The sequence below is a fragment of the Rhamphochromis sp. 'chilingali' genome, assembly GCF_963969265.1.
Source record: "Rhamphochromis sp. 'chilingali' genome assembly, chromosome: 5".
In the NCBI taxonomy this organism is placed as follows: Eukaryota; Metazoa; Chordata; class Actinopteri; order Cichliformes; family Cichlidae; genus Rhamphochromis; species Rhamphochromis sp. 'chilingali'.
Genome location: NC_137932.1, coordinates 17812506 through 17832611, shown reverse-complemented (window position 1 = coordinate 17832611; position 20106 = coordinate 17812506). Strand labels below are relative to the sequence as shown.

Below are 20106 nucleotides of genomic sequence, written 5' to 3'. Positions count from 1 at the left end.
ACTTGCAATAAAAGCAAGATTAAGCAATATGAACAGAGGGCGAAACAAACATAGACAGATAAAAGCAGTGAGAAATGCAGAAATGCAACAGTAAAAAATAATTATACATCTTATTTGTTGGCCTCCATGTGAGGGGGAAGGCTGTTGTTTTATAATTATGAATAAATGGATTAAGGGCATTTTTGAGAGGCTGAAACGTGCAGGTTTTGACTTAAAGTTATGTGTACACTGCAGCGTTCCAGATACGGGATGAATCTGCATCTGGATTCATTTATAAGATCTTCTTGAGCAAATCAACATGTCTTCAATGTTTTCTTATTGTGAAGCTATGACGGGAACTTGAAATTACTTTTTGTAAATGTCTGAGTTTAAAAGTCATTTTAAATTCGCAAAAACTCACTAAAACCATCAACACGACGTGAAGAAATGACTTCATGTCCAAAATCTATATTGAAGTGAGATCAGCTGAAATCAAACTGAGGTCCAGTTGTACCTGTTTCTACCACACGGTAGTGCAGTAAGTCAACGTTGCTTTTGTTTAACCAAGAAATGGTTATTTTATGTTTGAGAGATGGCAGCATGCAGACAGTGTTTGTTGTCAGACGAGAATAGTGTTAAAAAATGGGATATAACTGGTCTGTGTTAACATGACACAGGCCCATGTTACTGAAAAGTGTCCACTGAAACCACTGCCTGCAATTTTCACCTAACATTTGTAGTTATCGCTGGAATATATATATATATATATGTATGTATATATATATATAAAAAACAAAGACCTCCATCATGGCTGCTCCCTGTCAGACATCCTACAAGTCTTCAGTAAAGTCATGAAGAACATAATCCTTTTAAAAGGGAGAAAAAAATATGTGGAAATCGTTGACACAGTGTACATCAGGTTGGTCTCTCAGGATGTAGTGTACAAGTTTTCTAAGATGTTCACAGCTCAGATAGGAACATACTACATGGTAATACCAGACTTATAAACTGATGAATCTGTCATAGAGTAAAAGGTGTACATTTTATTTATGACGTTTTTAATCAAGATAGAACATATTCTTATCAAAAGCTGCTTTAACAAAGAGGAGCACACCAAACCAGCACCAGTGTCTATCTCTCTCAGCTTTATTCAAGATTGTTTTTGGTAAAAAATAAAAGTAAATTTGGCATACAGATACATTCACTCGTCACGGATAAATGTGTTTGCTTGACTGAAATGTCAGTGCAACACTTTCATCAACACTTATCTCTAACCGCAGAGATACTGCCATGGAACTTTTCTCTAACTAGAATCATACATTTCCTATACATTAAAAAAAAACTGAAATCGTGAAATCAAAAGAGAGAACTTAAAAGCCTCCTTAAGGCCCCAAAAAATAAAATCTTTCCTAGATTGTGTTAGAAAAAAACAAACAAACAAAAAGCAGCTCAACTAGCATGCAAGAGCAACATTTGTCAATAAGCCTCAAGAACTTTGTAGGAGGAGAAAGGTTTAACAAAGTGATAGTCCAGGTTGCCGCAGTGGGGGCACTGCTGGACGTTGCTGTACTCGGAGAAATACTGCATCCCGACTCGAACGTCCACCACCGGTTTCCCGCAGTGCTTACAGTTGAGACGGGCCTGAGGACATACAGGACACAGGTCAGCAAACAAGAGGCTGGAAAGAGGCAAGATATCAGCATGGAGGTTCACTCGTGACTCCCTGGGATCTAAGTGTGACAAAATCATGTTAATTCAAGGGTCCAAGAAGCTTTAAATGGGTCTTTAGATGCAAAAAGTGACGGTGAAACTAGATAACAGACTGGATGCACTTTTACTACTATAATACAATCACTATTTTTAGACTAGCGTAGGTTATCTAGCTATTAGGCTCTTCTTCCATGGAACCAGCTTCCAGTGGATTCAGGAGACAAACACCTTTTTGATAAAGCTTATAGTTAGGACAGGCTCAAACCGGCTGCTAGGGGACTTTCCATGATGCAATGAGCATTTCTATTCCCCATGTGTTTACATGCCACTATTTCATGACATTAACGTCAGTCTACTCTCTCCTGTAGTTTGTGTTTTGTATTTTGTCATTCACGGTCTCTCTACGCTCCTGTTTTTCACCTTTTTATTTCGCCTCATGCTCCAATAGTTTGCAGCGGATGGCTGTAGCTCCCTGATCTTGGTTCTGCGGCAGGGTTCTTTCTGTTAAAAAGGGAGTTTTTCGTTTCCTATGTTGCCAAGTTCTTGGTTGTAGGAGATCGTCCAACTTTTGGGGTTTAAAATTGCCTTAACATTTCTAGAGCCTTGGGATAGCTGTTGCTATGAATTGGTAACAAATTAAGTAACAAATTAAGCGCTACAATTAGCAAACAAATGCTGTGGTTTTTTTGCTATTTGGTAGATACTTTGTAGATGCAGGTAATGCAATAAAAATATTATACGCCATATTCCAAATTATGCAAACATCCAGTTTGTCGTTTTCAGTTAAACTTGTGGATGGTATTGTGTCTCAGGGCTCTTTGGATCACTGATATGAATCTCAGACAGCTTTCATAATTAGGTTGCCAGGCAAGCTCAATTAAAGGAAAACTAGCTAAAAAAAGATGTTCCAAATTATTAAGCATACCACAGGTTCCATGCAACATGGGAAAAAAGGATTTCTCTGCTGCAGAAAAGTTTCAAATAGTAGAATGCCTTGGACAAGGTATGAATACATTCAATACGACACAAAAACTTAAGCGATTATTGTACTGTGAAAAACTTTGTGGCTGATTCACAGCACAGACGGGTTAATGAGGAAGGTTTCTGCCCAATGGCGTGTCCAGCGGGGTGGCCTGGGGGGGCACAGGCCACCCCCCAAACCAGACTGGCCACCCCAGGTGCCACCCCAAAGGCAAAACAATAAAATTCAATCAAATATCAAATGTCCGATTATGTTTTCACGGTGACGCTCAGATATCCGAGTGTAAGTGAATGCAGCATCGCTTCTGCGCTATGCGCATCACGTTAGCAAAGGTAGGAGAGCCAAGCGCGAAAGATGGCACTGCAGGAAACAATTTTTCGGTGAAAGAAAATGAGGACAGAATAAATGTCCCGGTAAGTAATATCAAGTTTGTTGAGTTTAGTAAACTTCGGTGAAATTAGAATACCAAGGAAAAAAATAACACTTAAAGAATTATTGCAGCTGTGGAATATTTCAGACAGTATGCTACTGAGGGCAGCTAACATAAGAGTTATGAGTTATAAGATATAATCTAAGTCGTAACATTGCTGTATGGAGCTGCAGATTTGGTTGCAGGTTAACATAGCTGGACTGGCCATCGGGCATACCGGGCATATCCCCAGTGACTTATTTTTTATTTTTTTTGTAATGGCATGAACAATGAGAGGTGGTGGATTGGCCAGATGCAGGTCGATGTGTAGAAATAACTCCGTTGTTTGGTGGTGGCTATGACGGGGCTTCCACAGAGGCAACAGGTGGATGAGGGAAGGGGAGGCAGGAGGAGAGACCCGAAGCAGCCACCAGTCCGAGTGTCAGGTGAACTGAACTTCAGGTAAGAAGTTATGACCTGCAGTCTATCTGGGTCAGATATAAACCAAGTTTAGGTGGAGTTTATTTTCATGTTGCTGACTTTTTACTGTCAGTTGCAATAACTCATACTGCGTTCTAGCCAGTTTGACGGAGTTTTTATACAGCTGGGTGGGTGCTATGATGTTACTGATAGTGAACTTTATTTTATTCATAAGGTTAGTAGAGTTGCCAACGGCTCCTTAAAAAAATGGAATGGTCCCTCATTCAGAGAAAATATTACGCGTTTCGTATTGAGCTGAGAAGAGACGCAGTTTGTCCCAGACTTTAGCTAGAATGGAAAAAAGACACAAAGCTGGAGTTATTCTGTCTTTATGCTGCACAGCTGCCTCTTCTTCTCTCATTCTCTCCCCCTCCCTCTCCTGTTGCTACTTCAATCATGAAACTGATCAATGATCAGCTGATCGGCTTTTCTCTCTTGTTTGTTTATCGCCCACTTTGCGCCAGAAAGAGGAAACCAGCGGATATTGCGCTAAACAACAGCAGCATGTTTAAGCTTGATCAGCTGTTGTTAGAATGTATTTAATATTAATTTCTAGTATCAGCTGATGTTTGCTGGAGCCACAGCTGTAAAGCTGCTGGTCATGATGTCTGTTTAGATATGTGGTGAGAGGGAAACATGAAGATGAAACCAGGAGATGTCCTTACTGAATCATCAGAGCTGAACAGGTGATGGAGAAACAGGTTTACCTTTTAGGTGACATGAATGAGTTGAAGTTATCAACTGTTTCTGAGAGATAAATAACACCAGGATCCTTTTTTATGTAGCTGACAGCTGGTAACTGTGCAGGGGCGGGTCTAGCAAAGTTTTGCCAGGGGGCCAGGTAGGGCATTAACAGGGAAAGGGGGGCACAAAGAAATACTTTTCTTTCTTATTCTCATTTAAAATACCTAGTTTTTATTAAATAATTATCTAAATCTTACAACCAAAGTTTTTATCTGACGTAAAATGTATAGAAATCATACATATACCAACAAGACTGTACATCACTGTCACAACAGCATTTGTTTTCATTCAAAGGCTTTATGGCTTTACTACCTGGTGGGTCGGTCTGTAGTCAAAATGCCCGATTTTCTGTCCCAGTCCAGCCCTGCAGGTTAATACTGGCAGTGTCACCATGCCAGCTGACTGTATTTTATCATCAGCCAGTGTTGTTCTTTATCAATATTACCAAAGTTTACCATAAGGCAGCATAGAAAGTATTTACTTGCTTTCAGGTTTTATTCAAATGTTAGTCTTTTCAGTTGTTTCTCCACTTTTTTCCTGTTTCAAAATCAAACACCAGTTTGTGAGAAGATTATCTTCTTTTTTTAACAGGCAGATAAAGTTTTGCATTGGAACTGGCTAATTTGTCAATTGTTTGTTACAAATGTTCGTATTTTAATTTTCAAAAATGTTTTTGCCCAAAACATATGTGCACTATATGTCAGTAAAAATACTATGCAAATATTGATGTCCTTGAATGCTGAGTAAGCACTGACAAAGCACTGATTGTATCTCTTGTACTTTATCAACGCAGTATCTAAAAACTTTGCACCGTAGTGGTTAAAATCTCATTCTAATAAGAGTTAAAAGTGCATTTGGTTATTAGGTTTACAGGATTATTGAATTATGGTTAAGGGTTGGTAGAATTTTTTTTTAAACATTATCTGCCAATTAAATCTGCCACCCTTCTCCAAATCTGTGCCCCTACCTGGCCCCCCCAACAAAAATTTTCTAGACACGCCACTGTTTCTGCCAGAGAAATTCATCAGATTAAGAGAGCAGCTGTTAAAATGCCATCTCCCACAAGCAGAAATACATCAAGATTCATTTTCAAACAGTCTTCCAAACTAATGGATGTCGTGCAACCCTGGGTTAAGGTTAGGAATCATGGGGAGAGAGCTGGTAGCCCCCTTTAGGATGCCCAAAGGTGTGAAAATGACCTCTGCAAAATACTGGTATGTAGAGTTTCTTCCTATCTTCATGCATGACAATGCACCATCTCATCCTGCAACGAATACCTCTGTGGCACTGGCTGCTCTGGGCATAAAAGGAGAGAAATTCATGCTGTGGCCCCCATCCTCCCCTGACCTCAACCCTATTGAGAACCTCTGGACCATCCTCAAGCAAAAGATCTATGAGGGTGGGAGGTAGTTCACATCAAAACAGCAGCTGTGGGAGGCTATTCTGACATCTTGCAAAGAAATTCAAGCAGGAACTCTCCAAAAACTCACAAGTTCAATGGATGCAGGACTTGTGAAGGTTATATCAAAAAAGGACTTTTGTTTTTGATAGAAATAGCTTTTGGTTTTTAGTAAATGTGACCTCCTAATACTGCAAATTCAACAAATGACCATTTTCAGTTCTTTACAACCAATAAAATTTTTTGAAACTCTATTGTGCATAATAGTTTAGAACAGTGTTTTTTAAGGTTTGTTTTATTTCTGCAAAAACATGGTTATCATTGGGAGGTATGTTCAATAAAATTTGAATTTGCAAAGCCAAAAACAATCCATTTCCACTAAAAAGCAGGTAAGCGGAGCTTCTATTGAGATTATTTAACCCCAGAAAGGAAGATTTAATAATCCAATTTCAAGTCAGACAAACAAAACTTTATATTAACAACGTGGAGTCAGTAGTTCAGAAAATGAGTTATACGTTGTCTGACTTTTTAAATTGGTATTGAATCATTTAACTTTTGTCAGATCGGTGCTAACAGTTATTTTGGTGTCCATGAGCAAATGTTGGCATCTGCAAGTAACATGGTCACAGCTTTGTAGGAGCTGCAGCTGTTTAATCTCTAGATTTGGTTTAGAGCTTTTTTAATTAACTTTTTGGCTCAAAGTGGCAGAGGAGAAAGCTGTAAACACAACACTGAATTGCTATCACCTCATAAATTGATAACTTTAGCAAACACCTGCTTACACACCCAGCAGAGATAAAGCATCATGTCACTGTACCTATTTGTTGTCAGAAATTACTAATACGGGGAAGGTCTTTGGTTTTTGCTCTTATCGCTTTTGTCTGTCATATTACTCTTCTTCTTCTTTTCTATTTATTTCAGTAGCATGCTCTTCTATGCCCCTCAGTGTTTCTACCTGGCAACACGGTGAAGCAGCCAGTATGTCGTAGGTATACATGGTGCCCAGCTGGTGCCAGCTCCCATCCCAGCGTGACTTGCACTTGATGCAGACAATCTTGTGGACGCCCTCTAGACAGTCCACACAGATGGCGTAGAGGTGCATCAGCCGGCCTGTTGAAAGAACCAAAAGGAATAATTAATCATACATAAAAAAATAAAATAAAACAATAAGCCTCCTCAAAAGTCCACTGTCACATCCCTGCAGTATATACAGACCTTTACGTTGCTTCATGAATATTATTCTTTTTCTTGCTCTGGTGTTTTTCCACTCCAATGCATTATACAGAGTCATTTTATTATCGCCGCCAAGGAGGCTTTTTTTTTTTTTTGCAGCATTTGTGATATGATGATAGCTCAAAAAGTTTTCAATTAATTAAAAAAAAAAAACCTTTGGACTGGTGTAGAGTGGGGTCATGTTAACAATACATTCAAATTTTACTTCCATCCACTGAGGTCTTCAGGGTTAACTTAATGATTTATTGGTGAAAATTTGTCAAAAAATCAGAAGTGTATTGTCAACATATAAAAAAGTACCATAAAAAGAGTTCTAATATAATGTTACATTTGACCTCTGACCTCTTCTTCAAGGTCAGTGGATTGTTCTGAAGGCCAAAGGAATAATAATGCTGCACAAAGCTATTTAAAACAATTTTTTACTTTTATTGTTTGTACTGACGATATAAAGGCATATACTGTAGGGGATGATATATGGGGATTCTAATTATTGTGTTATTTTGGACTTCATAAAATGTCTTGTATCTATACAAGACTATACTTGTAATGGCAAACATTTAGAAAATCATACTGGCATAGATTTTAAATATCACATTATAGTTTTCATCCAAATGTCATGTCACATTTGACCTCTGACCTGACTTTTATGTTTGACATCTTCCTTCCTCTTAAAATGACCCCAAAAATTGTTGCATCTTAAAGTCAGTAAGTTAGAAACATAATGTAGAAATATAATATTATATATTGAGCTCAAGTTATTCGCTTAACATTTACAAATCAATATCCATTACCTACTCCTACATAATGTTTGCGTACTCAAAGTAAACACCTGTCACTCTGCCCTTATGTCATTTTTACTGCACTATTCCCTTAAAGGTAAATACAGCCCAGAGAGTGAGCTGTCTTAGCGGAGGCTTGAACTCTCTGAGTGCTTCTTCTTCATGTTTTTGCCACACAGTTCAAGCCTGAGTTATGATTATGTTTTCTGGGGGGTTCTTACTTACTTCTTCTGTTTTAGCTCAAATATAGAAAAGTATCATGGCTAGTATAATTTAACTGAACTCTTTTTTTTTCACATCTGTTGGACAGAAATTAAGCTACTCCTTCACCAACATTTAAATTCTGCCTGACAAAAAGCAGCAAAAATGGAATAAATAAGCCTTTCATACTGATGCATATCAAGGACATACATATCAAAGCTTGGAGGCCAGCACATCAAAGAAGCTTCACGCTGATTTACATTCATGTAGGACTGTGCAGAAGCCAGCAGAAAACCTTTCATGTGTATTCACACAGTGAATATTGGGCTTACTGATGGATCAATTTCTCTTTATATAAGGAAAACACAGTTTGAAAACACTTTAAAGGAGCAGGAATGTATAATTGAGCATCATGATGCACTAATAATTTATTTATAACCACTGAGAATATACATTTTTCATGATTAGCGGCAGTCCTGTTGTCGTACTCTGCGGTAGTCTTAACAAGGCGGTGACCCTGAGCTCTCAGTGCGCTGCCAATTAGGAAAACATGCAAATACACAAAAACAAATGAAGAACTTATTCTCATGAGTTTGAAAACGTAGTACACAACAAGATGATTCACAGATCAGTTTCATTTCCTTTAAAGGTTTAAATATCTTTTTTTACTCTAAATAGTCTGATTGCGTGATGTATTACGACTTTATTACATTTGTTTGCTCACTTTTGAGTTTGACTGCCCAAGTCAGAAGCTTAATCACAATAAGGTCTGTGTAAACTTAAAGGTTTCATTCAATTTGCACCACTAAATAAAAATCTGATAGAAAATGGGTGAGGTTAGAAGCCTCTGTTATACATTTTTCCCTATTCTCCCTGCCCCATGTACAATACACAGGCTGTATATCCTCACCAAATCTGATGTCATTCCCCCCTTTCTCAACTCTCCTGGCGCTATACATTAAAGGCAAAATAAGCTGATGAAACAAATCTTGCGAGGTCCTCTACTTCCGCTATTTTAATCTTCTGTCTATCTTCTAGCCAGGCATTGTAAATACACTTGATTAATTGATGGTTAGCAACCGTGACGACCACTGAAAAAGCAGAAGTTCTGACAGATTGCTGTTCAAAATCAGACCGCTCAATGCTGAGCGAAATTTCAGAAAACTCAAATAATACATCTCAGACTCTTACATGCATGAATATTTACCTCCACAAATTAAGCACAGGCCTCATTCCATGCAGTTAAAACCATGTCTGACCTTGAAGGTGGCACGGCACATCGTACTCAATCTCATCATGGCGTGAAGGGCTGAGGAACAGCGTCCCATCCACCAAAGGAAACTGCTCAAATACAGGCAGCGCCCGGTGGCACAGTGCACAGTTGACCACGTTTCTCTGGCTCGCACTGAGAGCTGACAGGATGAACCTACAGGGTGGCGACACAGTAAGAAGAACCATCATCAAATCACTTGCACTGAAAGTTCAGGCAGTTCTTCTATGTAGGATATCAGCAGAAATGATTGTGGCACTGCATCTCGTGACCTAAATCAACAATCATTTCTTTGTTTTAATCAGTGCATGCAGTCAAAATTCTGCTAAAAACAGTGATAAGCCACTCTGTTTACAGGAGGTACAGAATTATAATAGAGGAAGCATGTATGAGGAAAGAAAACCATATCATAGATCCATTTTAAGAAGCTTTTTTTTCTGAATATGAACGATGAACTGTGCAAAAGTCTCTGGCCACCGCTCGTTTCTTTATATTTTGTTAGGAAGATTGGAAATACACACAGTGATTTAGTGAAAGATGTGCAAACATAAATATGTATTTCAACAGTTTGTACAATTCTATCAAGCTGTCGCCAATCAGACACTTTCAGGATGATGGATCCAGATGGTAGATCAAAATCTGATACAACTATTCAGCATTTATATTTCCATCGCTTTTAACAAGATCCTCACCACCACTTGGTTTTTCCAGATGGCTGTAGACACAGTGTTTCACCTTCGTCCTGACGTCTTCAGTGCATACAAATTCAAATTTGTATTCATCACTCTTGTGAAGTACCTCAGCCTTCTCTGTGTTTTCCTTCCCTAAGAATGGCTTCTTGACAGCCACCATTCCTTTGAGATCATTTCAGATATCCACGTTTTTAGGCCTGTCACTTCTTTTTTTGACCTCATCTTGTCCATTTTCCTCAATATTTTTAGGCACACACTTCACACCATGCTGTGATATGCCAGGTTTTCAGCTAATAGCTGTTTGTTGTACAAAAGTAATACTTTATGCCTATCAAGCTGCGCTATCTTAGAATTTTTTTATAGATTCAAATAAATAAATTGGAACAAATCATGCATTTTTGTGACAGTCTGCTAGTAACAAAGATATAATTTAAAAATTTTGTGTTTCTTAAATCGTCTATTGTGTGTAGACACAACTGGGTCACTGGGCTAGATGCCTATTTTAAATTTGAACAAGTCATAGTTCAGTATTAAGCTTAATGAACAAACAAACAAAAGCCTTTCTCTGAAAAAGATTAGGTCTTATCTAAGGATAAGAGGTGGTTTAAGACTTTTGCACAGTACTGCATGTAAATGTATACATGAATGAGTGCTGTGCAAATGCTGTAATTATATTGCAACTTTAACCGCTGTGTGGTTATATGATGTTATAACTGCAAAATGCTGCAGTTACAATATATTAAATCCACATGTGCCACAAGCAGCTGTGAATGTGACGACCTGCTCTGTGTGCAGCCTGCTCGTTCTTTACCTGTACTAAGCACATGAATATAGGACCTGGCCTGTCTGACAGTGAATCACGTGCATTGCATGGGCACATCTGGTAGGTTTAAAAGTTCTGAGTTTTATTTAGCATTTTGATTAAAAAATATGTTTAAAGTTTCAAGATTTGCATGCAAAATAAACATTTCAGATTGATCACTTTCACCATGTGTTCACTGTGTCGCAAGTTTAGTGTTCAAGAAATGTTGCAAGAAATAGATTTGTTATATTATTTCCCAAAAGCCCTACCTGCGCAGCTCCTCTCCCTGGCCTGCCTGGGCATCATCTTCCATGCGGACGTGGTAGGTGTTGAGCTTGTGGCGCGGGATGTGGGTGAGGAGTTCCGAGAGGTCCAGCCTCCTCAGGAACTGCACCGGGTGAGGGTGGCTACCATCACCCACACTGCCAGAGGTGAGCCGGTGATGAAGCGGGAGGGTAAAGGATAGCTGTAGCGGCAGGACAGACCCTGCATCTAAGTGAGGAGCACCAGCTGCACCGCCAGAGGCTCCCAGGGAGCAGCCTCCGCTCCGACCGAGAGATCCCCCAACCAACAGGTGTTTCCTCTGTGCGTCCATGTGGACGGCTGATTTGAAGAACTCTCCCAGCTGACGGGAACCCCGCATACCTGTTCCCCCACCTCCCGATCCGAGAGCAGCAGTGGGGGAGAAGGTGAAGCCAGTAGGAGGAGACTGTCCCGGGGAGTCACATGGAGATTTCTGAGGAGGCCCAAAAGGTAAAGGCCCTCCTATTGCATATCCCCCTCCTCCTGCTGCTCCACCTCTCTCTGTGGAGTTCTGTCGATCAACTGATTGTCTACGAGGCATCTCCTGACTAGAGGCCCTATTAGCTAGTTTGGCTCCTCCTACAGCCCCTCCAAGTGGTTTGCTTTTCTTGGGCTCTTCAAAAAACCCATCCCCGGATCCTGAAGCCCCTCCGCTGGCTCCAGTCCTGCCTGAGCTCCTTTCCGACGATTTCTTCTTACGCTCATCCTGCATGCGTTTCACCTGGTACCAGTCGGTGTCCTTCTTCAGGTGACCCTGGCCACAGCGGCAGGAGCAGAACCTGAAGGCTAGGTCGTAGCCTTTCTTGGTCCACATGTTTTGTCGGCATTGCTTCTCATTCCAGGACCGCGCACGGCCGATGCAGTTGAACTGGACAAGGATGGAGCTCTCCCACTCGTAGAAACACTGTAGATGCATCCAGTTGCCATAAGGGCAGAGCTCGCTGTTGCAAACAACCCTCTGGCAGTCGTCCTTCTCCAGATCAATGGCACGGCTCAGGCTGCAGCCGAGAGGGGTTGCACACTGGGCCTCTGAATGAACAGAGAGAAAAGAGGAGGGAAAAGAATTTATTTATAACTCAAATTCATAAAAAGTTTAAAAGCTGTGTACAATGTAGATGAAACCAGACCGCAATGATTTGTAAATCTCATAAACCCATATCTTATTCACAACAAAGCATACAAAACATATTGAAGGTTTAAATTGAGACAACAAAAGGTGGGGAAAGTACCAAAGAGAAACCCCTGGAGGAACACAACAGGACAGTAGCAAGACTGGGTATAAAAAGAGCATCTTTGAGAGTTTCTCAGAAGTAAAAGATGGACAGATGTTCACCACTCTGCAAATAAGTGTGTCTACTGTGTCTGGAACAATTTCAGAATGTTCCTCAACATAAAACTGTGACAAGTGTGAACATCTCATAATGTACAGTACTGAGTATTTTCAAAAGATACAGAGAATTTGTAGAAATCTGTGTGTGGAAGAGACGAGGCTGAAAATCAATATTTGATGACCGTAATCTTTGCTAAAAACAACCATGTTTCTGCATTGGCTCAGGAACTACCCCAGAAATCATTATTCAGGGATACAGTTCATCATGCCATCCACAAATGCAGGTTTAACCTCTATTTTGCAAAGAAAGAAGCCAAATGTGAACATCTTTTTTTGCTCATTTTGAGGGTCACCGCACCGGATCATCTTCCTCCAGCTCCCCTTTTCTCAAGCATCTTCTTCTATCACACCAACCTTCTGCATGTCCTCCTTCGCTACATCAATTAATCCTCCTATTTTTCTCCTACCTGGCAGCTCCACATTCAACATCCTTTGTCCAGTATGCTCACTATCCCTCTTCTGCAAACCATCTCAGGCTCGCCTCTCAAGCCAATCTTCAAATGTTATTTTGAAGATTGATATATGACGACATTGATCTACGCCTATCAGATATTTGACAACAAATGTAACCTAGCCAATCAAAATTAGGGTGACTTTGCTCTTTTCAGTCTACAGCCTATTTTATTTCTTTAACTCTTCTAATAAACCTCAAGTACTGCAAACAATAAATCTGTTAATGTAAAATACATAAAATAAAACTAAAATATGAAGATTGGAAATAGCTAAAGTTAAAGATAAATGAATAAAAGTATTAATAAACATTCTGATTTGCTATTTACTGAATTAATATATGTGTAGGCATTATTTATATTATAGAATGTGACATAGTATTTTTGCTCTTTTAATTTCCTCCTTATTTACCTTCACTTTGACTCTCCAGCTTATTCGGTTTTCCATTTAATTTTTCAAATAATTCAATTGTTTTAGTTTGGCACCTTTTGTCCTCCAGAGAAAATTCTAATTACAAGTTAACCATTAAACTACAGCATTGTTTAATCCAGTGGTAACTTTTACTATTCATTTACTGCACAAGAGCCTAAGAAGAAGTCTTCAAATTAAGTAAACAAAACAACAGCAAACCCTAGAAGCTAATTTTACTTTCATAAACTGCACTTATGACGCTTTCAGCTTCTTAAAAGCTTTTTCGGTGTCTCGAATTTTTAGAAACTGAAGAGAGTTGTGGGGTTTTCTTTCGCACAAACTGAATACACCACTTTGGGATTTTTATTATTATTTTTTATTTTATTTTAATCAACCATTATGTGCAGCTGAAATACTAAAGGCAACAATTTATTCATGTCTTCAGCACAAATGCATTTTGGGTGACATTTTCCCTCCGATTCTCCATCCTAAGCTTCATCGCAAACAGACACAACATGGGGTGAAAATGTTAAACGGGTGCTTTCGGTGTCCTTGCTGCCTCTTCTGCATCTATTTATGAAATTCAAGTAGGCCATCCTGTGAGCAGCTCTATTCACAGGATGCCAATTCTCAAATCTGGATGTGAATCAAACAAAATGTGGCCACACGGTCTCTATGAGAGGAGTAGCTCATGATAATACACTGTGTGTGTGTGTGTGCGTGTGTGTGTGTGTGTGTGTGTGTGGGGGGGGGGTAGTTTCCTCCTTCCTTTTCCGGTACAATTGCAGGGCTTTCTTCTTCTTCTTCTTCTTCACTTTCTAACTCACCACACAGCAGAAAACAATCCACTTTTAGCACCGTGTATCACTCTGGTGTCTACAAGTGTGTTCAGGCTTCAGCATCCGCAGAACAAGAGCTTTGCAGAGATTTTGTAACTTCCAGTTAAAGGCATCTTTCATACCATAAACCTAGTCCTAGACTATAAACTTATTTCAGTGAAGGTCTTCAATGAATTTTCTTTTTTAGTGCAGGAACAGGCTTAATCCACATCTGGGGAAACCTGCTGCAAAAGATAGATGACAGCAAAAAGGTAATTTTTTGTTAAAAGGCCCAAACCCCCTCTTGGAACCGCCTACCTTCTGGTTTTGCAAACATGCACTTTACACTCTGAACTAAAAAAAATAAATAAGTGTAATTACTAACTACCTGTACAGTATATACGTTAAGTTTCTCTGATGAGTTACACGGTAAAAATCCCGATTTGTGCTTTGCTTTCCCTTTTAAAAAAGTTAAAGCAGGGCTTTACTTAGTCTTATAACACCATAAGAACAATCTGTTGTCACTGGATGTGTAATGCTGCACTAGCAATACCTGACAGTTAAGATGAGGTTTGCTGTGAAGTGGTTTCCAGTCTCAAGCTTTGTTTAATCTGTACAGTTTGTATGAATGCACGCACCTCCAGCAGCTCCACGTCCGTGTGGACTGCATTTGAACTTGAGTGCGCACACAAGCGGTGAGCTGTCAGTATTACCCTGGAGGAGGAAGGCCACAACCGAAAAACTGTTGTGGACAAGGTGCCCGTCAGGAAAAGACAGCTGAGGCCTGCGAGAGAGCCCGCGATCACTGACGTGCACGTGCAGACAAAGAAATAAAAGAAGGGTCGCGCTGTGTCGTTAACACCTCTTATGGCCACTTTTGACGGCGCTGCGCGTCACATTCACGGGCGATAATCCCTTATATTCCTAGAGGAGTTCCGAGGAGCCGAACTCCATTCATAAATTTCACGATTTCGTATCTCTCCCATCATCCACCTCTGAAGCCAATAACAAACTACGACCACAATCGACTTAAGAAACACCAACAGCCGCTGTCAAGTTCGCCTTAAATCCGACACATTAAGTAACACCTACTACTTCAGCAATATTTCAACTGCTTTGCCGCCTGCTCGGCATTCGTCCTGTGCCCACACAAACCCCGAATGACCTTTAAAAAATAATAGAAAATCAGTTTCCCAACCACGATTTAAGCGCAGTTGAGCAATAGCTACTCCAACAGCTACAATTATGCAAGGCCTGAAATCGTGCTCGACAAATGTGGCCCATGTTTGCCACTATTCACGGAACCGTAATGCCGCACATTTTAAACGAAGTTTGGGCTTGAGCTGCAAGGAACAAGTGGATGGGGGGGGGGGGGGATCGAGACATTTGCACCGTTGCAGTGAACGTATGTCACAGTCGTGCAGACAGACAGACAGGGCTTCCCCCCTGGCAGGAAGGCAGCATCACCAAACTTCACTACATCTGCGTCCGTTTCCTCTCTTACCACTTGAGCGCTCGCTCCTGGGTGCAGCCGCCGCGGCCGCGCCTCCTGTTGTGGCCGCACAGGCTCCATTTTCCTGCTCATCTCCGCTACTGTTCGTGCGTTTGCTTTTCTTTCCCTTGCTGCTCTTCTGGTTGGGCATTTTACAGGATTCGAGTGTCAAGTGTTATTTTCGACCTCTATCAACGGCTCCTGTCAGCGCTGTCTGACATTTCTGTGGACTCCATTTCAGCAGTGGACCCTTGCAGTGCTTTGTTTTTAATGCGGGCTTTTCTCTTTGTGGTGATGCTTTTGGGCCTCTTCTTGCACGGCGGGTTGAATTTAGTGCAGCAGGTCTAAGAAATAAGCTGGTATAACCTTTAGGAGCGAAGGCGTGTCCGTCTCTTGTTTTGATTCCTGCTCTGCTGTTCTCTTCGACCCCCTGACGTCACGGGACCCCGCCCCCTAGTGTTGACCGTCAGCGATTTAGGCTGCGTTTGCGTCCCGTGGGAAAGCTCGGAATTTGCTGCATCTAAAGGCATGTTTCGGTTTTTAGTCAGGTATCAGATTTATTCCCCATACATAGAAAGTTCACAGAAAGGTCTTAGCAAAACAAAGCCTTAAAAGTTACTTCAACTTCACACCATATGATATTATTGTGTGGATGCCCTCAATGGGCATCCACACTATTGAGTTCCTGTTTCTCTTTATTCTTTATTATTCCGGGTGTTTCCGTACACTTTTCGCCGTGGAACTACTCCCACAGTTTTCATCCGATTTTCGCCATTCAAACTTTAAAAAATTCTGCTCTTTCTGCTAATGCCGGCTATGACTTTTGGTGCTCATAACTTCTATACTTTTTGAGATATTGAATTTTTTTTGCAATATTTTTTGCCCATTTCTGCCATATCATCAGTGGCCTCACTGATTTTCCTTGCCGGCTTGACCTGTGTTTTAGCTCAGTGAGATGAGCGTCCGTTCTCAGACTGGGTGGCCCGGGTTCAAATCCCGCTTATGGCAACATTTCTTTCAGTCAATACTTAAACTTTTTTAACTCTTTTCAACACAAATTTAAGCTTTTTCACCCCTTTTCAGCACAATTTTGAGTTTTTTCACCACTTATCCTCTTTTCAGCAGAATTCTTCTGATTGAACTCTTTTCAGCAAAATTTGGAGTTTTTTCTGCTGTTTTCAGCACAAATACCAGCTTTTTCAGCTGTTTTCAGCAAAAACCTCTTTTCAGCAGAATTCTGCTCATTGAACTCTTTTCAGCAGAATTCTGCTCATTCAACTCTTTTCAGCAAAATTTTCAGTTTTTTCTGCTGTTTTCAGAAAAAAACATTTTTCAGCAAAATTCTGCTGATTGAACTCTTTTCAGAAGAAATTTTGCTGATTGAACCCTTTTCAGCAAAATATTCAGAGTTTTCACCTCTTTTCTGCCCAAATTCTGCTTATTCACCTCTTCTGAAACATTTTCAGCCTTTCCACCTCTTATCAGCACAATTCTAAGCCTCTTCTGCTCATTTCAGCACAATTGTCAGTCTCTCCACCTCCTCTTTGTGAGAATTTCTGTGGCGCAGTGAGATGAGAACCTCCCTTGAGTACCAGAAGGGCCAGGTTCGAATCCCGCTCAGGGCAATATTTTTTTTGTTTTTTTTTTTCAACTTTTTCAGCTTTTTTCAGCAGACATCCTCAGCATAAAGGCATCCACACAGCATTTTCGCAGGAAATGCAATTTTTTTCTAGTTATATAATATCTTTCTCTATACTTATTTTACTGTACTGTATTTATTTTTAATTAAAAATTTTTTTAATTTCATTAAGCTATAGTTTTATGTCACATTATATACTATTGCCTTATGTACTCTACCACTTTCTCAAGCCATTTGTTATATACTTGTTATTGTTAATTTAATTTTTTCCCTAATTGTCCTATCATAGCTTACTTAGCCATTATTTATTTTTAAAAACTAAATAAAGAATCTTTTTTTCATATCTTTCTTAAAGGCAAAAGCCTGAATCTGACCATTTCATGGTTATGGTGAATTTCACCAAAATAAGTAAAATAAATAAATAGTTTAAATGTACCATACAGCCCACCTTTCCAGTGTGAAGCCACATGCACAGAAAATAACCCTAAAAACTACAAATTAGCTGCTGTTTCTCAGAATTTGAATGAATTGGTGGGCCAGATTTACATTTGCAAAGAACTATGCTTTAGTTTGACACATGTGGCCGAGTAGTTTAAAAATTAATCAGATTCTTGACTGACTGTGATAGCATTAGTAAATTAATTATGTTATTTCTAAGCTAGGAGAATACGGTAATTTGTTACTTGTCAGTACCTTTGTTATACCTCATTATAAAAGTACTTTTATTTGTCTACAGTGCTGTTATGACAGTGTTCCAGCGTCATCACCCATCCTCAAAATTTCCCCACTTAATGCTTCATTTAAAAAAAATAATTATGCCAATTCGAGATTACAGTTATGGGAAAGTTCATTCTCCAAGTTGCTATTGAAGTGTTCACAACAATAGTAACTATCAGTGCTATCAATAGCATTGTAAATGTATACTTATCTCCATAGATAAGCATAAATGGTGATCATTAAAACACACACACGTTACACAGCCTCTGGTTAACTATTTACATGAAGCGGCAGCCTCAGTTGGCACTAAAGTGAACGATAGAAGAGGATGGGAAGTAATCAGCACCACATACATGTGGGGAAGTATCACTGCCTCATTCAGGATACCTGAATGTGCAGCTTCACAGCAAAACAGTATTCAAGGGTGCAGTAAATGTGTAACTCGCTGAATCTGTATGCCAATATAAGTAATTAAATCAGATAATTTACAACAGGGATGAATGAAAAGATTGATTGAAATGAAGTGAGAATATGTTATCAGCAGGAACCAGACTCCATTCATAAATCAGACAATTTACAGACCTTGCTTGTAGGGTACTGCTCAAAGCTGGTAAAACCTGACTAAAGATGATTTATGAAACAGCAGCCATCATGCTATAATTCAGCTTACAGTCAACACCCCAAGCAACAAATATTTTCATAATGATGCTAATAAGTTTGCCATTACCACAGTATTCTCACACCACACCATAGTGGCCCATAAACCATTACACAATCTTTTATTACAGTGCTTAGATGAGTATCTTCCTCAGTTTAACATCTAGAGTCATAAAACACACAAGGAAACAAACAACAAAGAAGTTTCAAGGCTTCGCATGTAAAGATTTTATTCCTTGGAATGTATTCCACAGTAACACAAACCTCTTGTAGGAATGTGTTATTGCCAATAGAAAACACAGTAATGACACACTTGAACACATCACACAGGCGTCCCACTTGTTCACAGAAATGGCTCGAGGTATTGGCTCGGCAGTGATCATTACGTTCTCCCTCCTGCCAAACGTTCGCTTGTAATTTGCATTTGTGCTTCGAAAGTCACCCGAAAGTCACGCCTGAGCATCAGCAGGATGGCAAGCAGCACGTTTCTGTGATCAGGTTACAGTTTAGTTTCATTCATAATCGAGCTGGATCCATTTGTGCCATTGATACTGAGAAAGAGAGAAATACACATTTCAAGTCAAGCTTAAACAAATACACCTGAATGTAAAATATTTAGCAAGTCTGACACAACAGCAGTGAACGTGACATGGGTCAAAAAAACTAGCAGACCAGGTGTCGTTTCACAAGGCTGATAACCAGCTTCGCATCACGAGAAGCAGAAAAATGTGACTGATAACATGATGGAGGCCTAATTTTAAAACAGAAAAAAAAGGATATGACTTTATTAAAGAGGTGTCAGCTACAAGATGTTACACATTCAAACAGCTTCAAGATTTTCCAAATGTATGGAGGTCCAAAGTGCTCAAAACGATATTAATTTAAATTAAATGACTTAACTAAGATAAATTGTGTTTAAACTTTGTAAACTAAATTTTAGTTTACAAAGGAATTTATCTGTAAAGATTTGCAAATGTAATTTTTCATGGCTGTGTCTTGTCTGTCCATCGACACCACCAGGAAAGAGTGATGCAGTTGTAAAACAAGAACATTGTGAATAATATTTTCCCAAATTTTCAGTCAGAATAAACTCTCTTATTAGTAGAAAGAAGCGGGCTAGCTTACAACCGGATGTGTCTTGCCTTTGCTCCAAATCAAAATGAATAGGAATTACCATTTGATTAATACTCCATGCTGATTTCAAACATCTGTTTTTTGTTTTAAATCAACCATATCAATAGTTATTCAGGAAATTACTTAACTCACAATTTTCTTTTTCTATTAATTTGAACTGCTTTGGGCCTCCATAGTGGGCCAGGAATGGCTGTTGATGATATTTCAGAAAAACTGATAACAAAAATGGCTAAAACAGAATAAATCACCTATAACTGCTGAATTTTGATATAAGAGTGGTCATGCCTGGTCTGCTAAGTTTTGTTTGACCTACAGTACAAAACAGTGCTAAAATTAAAGAAACTAACAAAACTGCAAATGCACCTTTTGTATCTCTAATTTAAGCCGCAGCACGATAGTTAAACAGATTTTGGTT

The 20106-nt window shown here is 39.5% G+C and overlaps 1 protein-coding gene across 1 annotated transcript; it reads right to left on the bottom strand.

The window, feature by feature from the left end:
* Window positions 1–780: 780 nt before the first annotated feature.
* On the bottom strand, window positions 781–15965 carry heca (hdc homolog, cell cycle regulator). Its single transcript, XM_080882712.1, has 5 exons — window positions 15557–15965; window positions 10950–12012; window positions 9176–9342; window positions 6659–6813; window positions 781–1620 (listed from the first exon to the last, which is right to left on the bottom strand). The coding sequence occupies exons 1-5, from the start codon at window positions 15693–15695 to the stop codon at window positions 1456–1458; spliced, it is 1689 nt and encodes a 562-aa protein (XP_080738838.1). The 5' UTR covers window positions 15696–15965; the 3' UTR covers window positions 781–1455.
* Between the last annotated feature and the right edge of the window lie 4141 nt (window positions 15966–20106).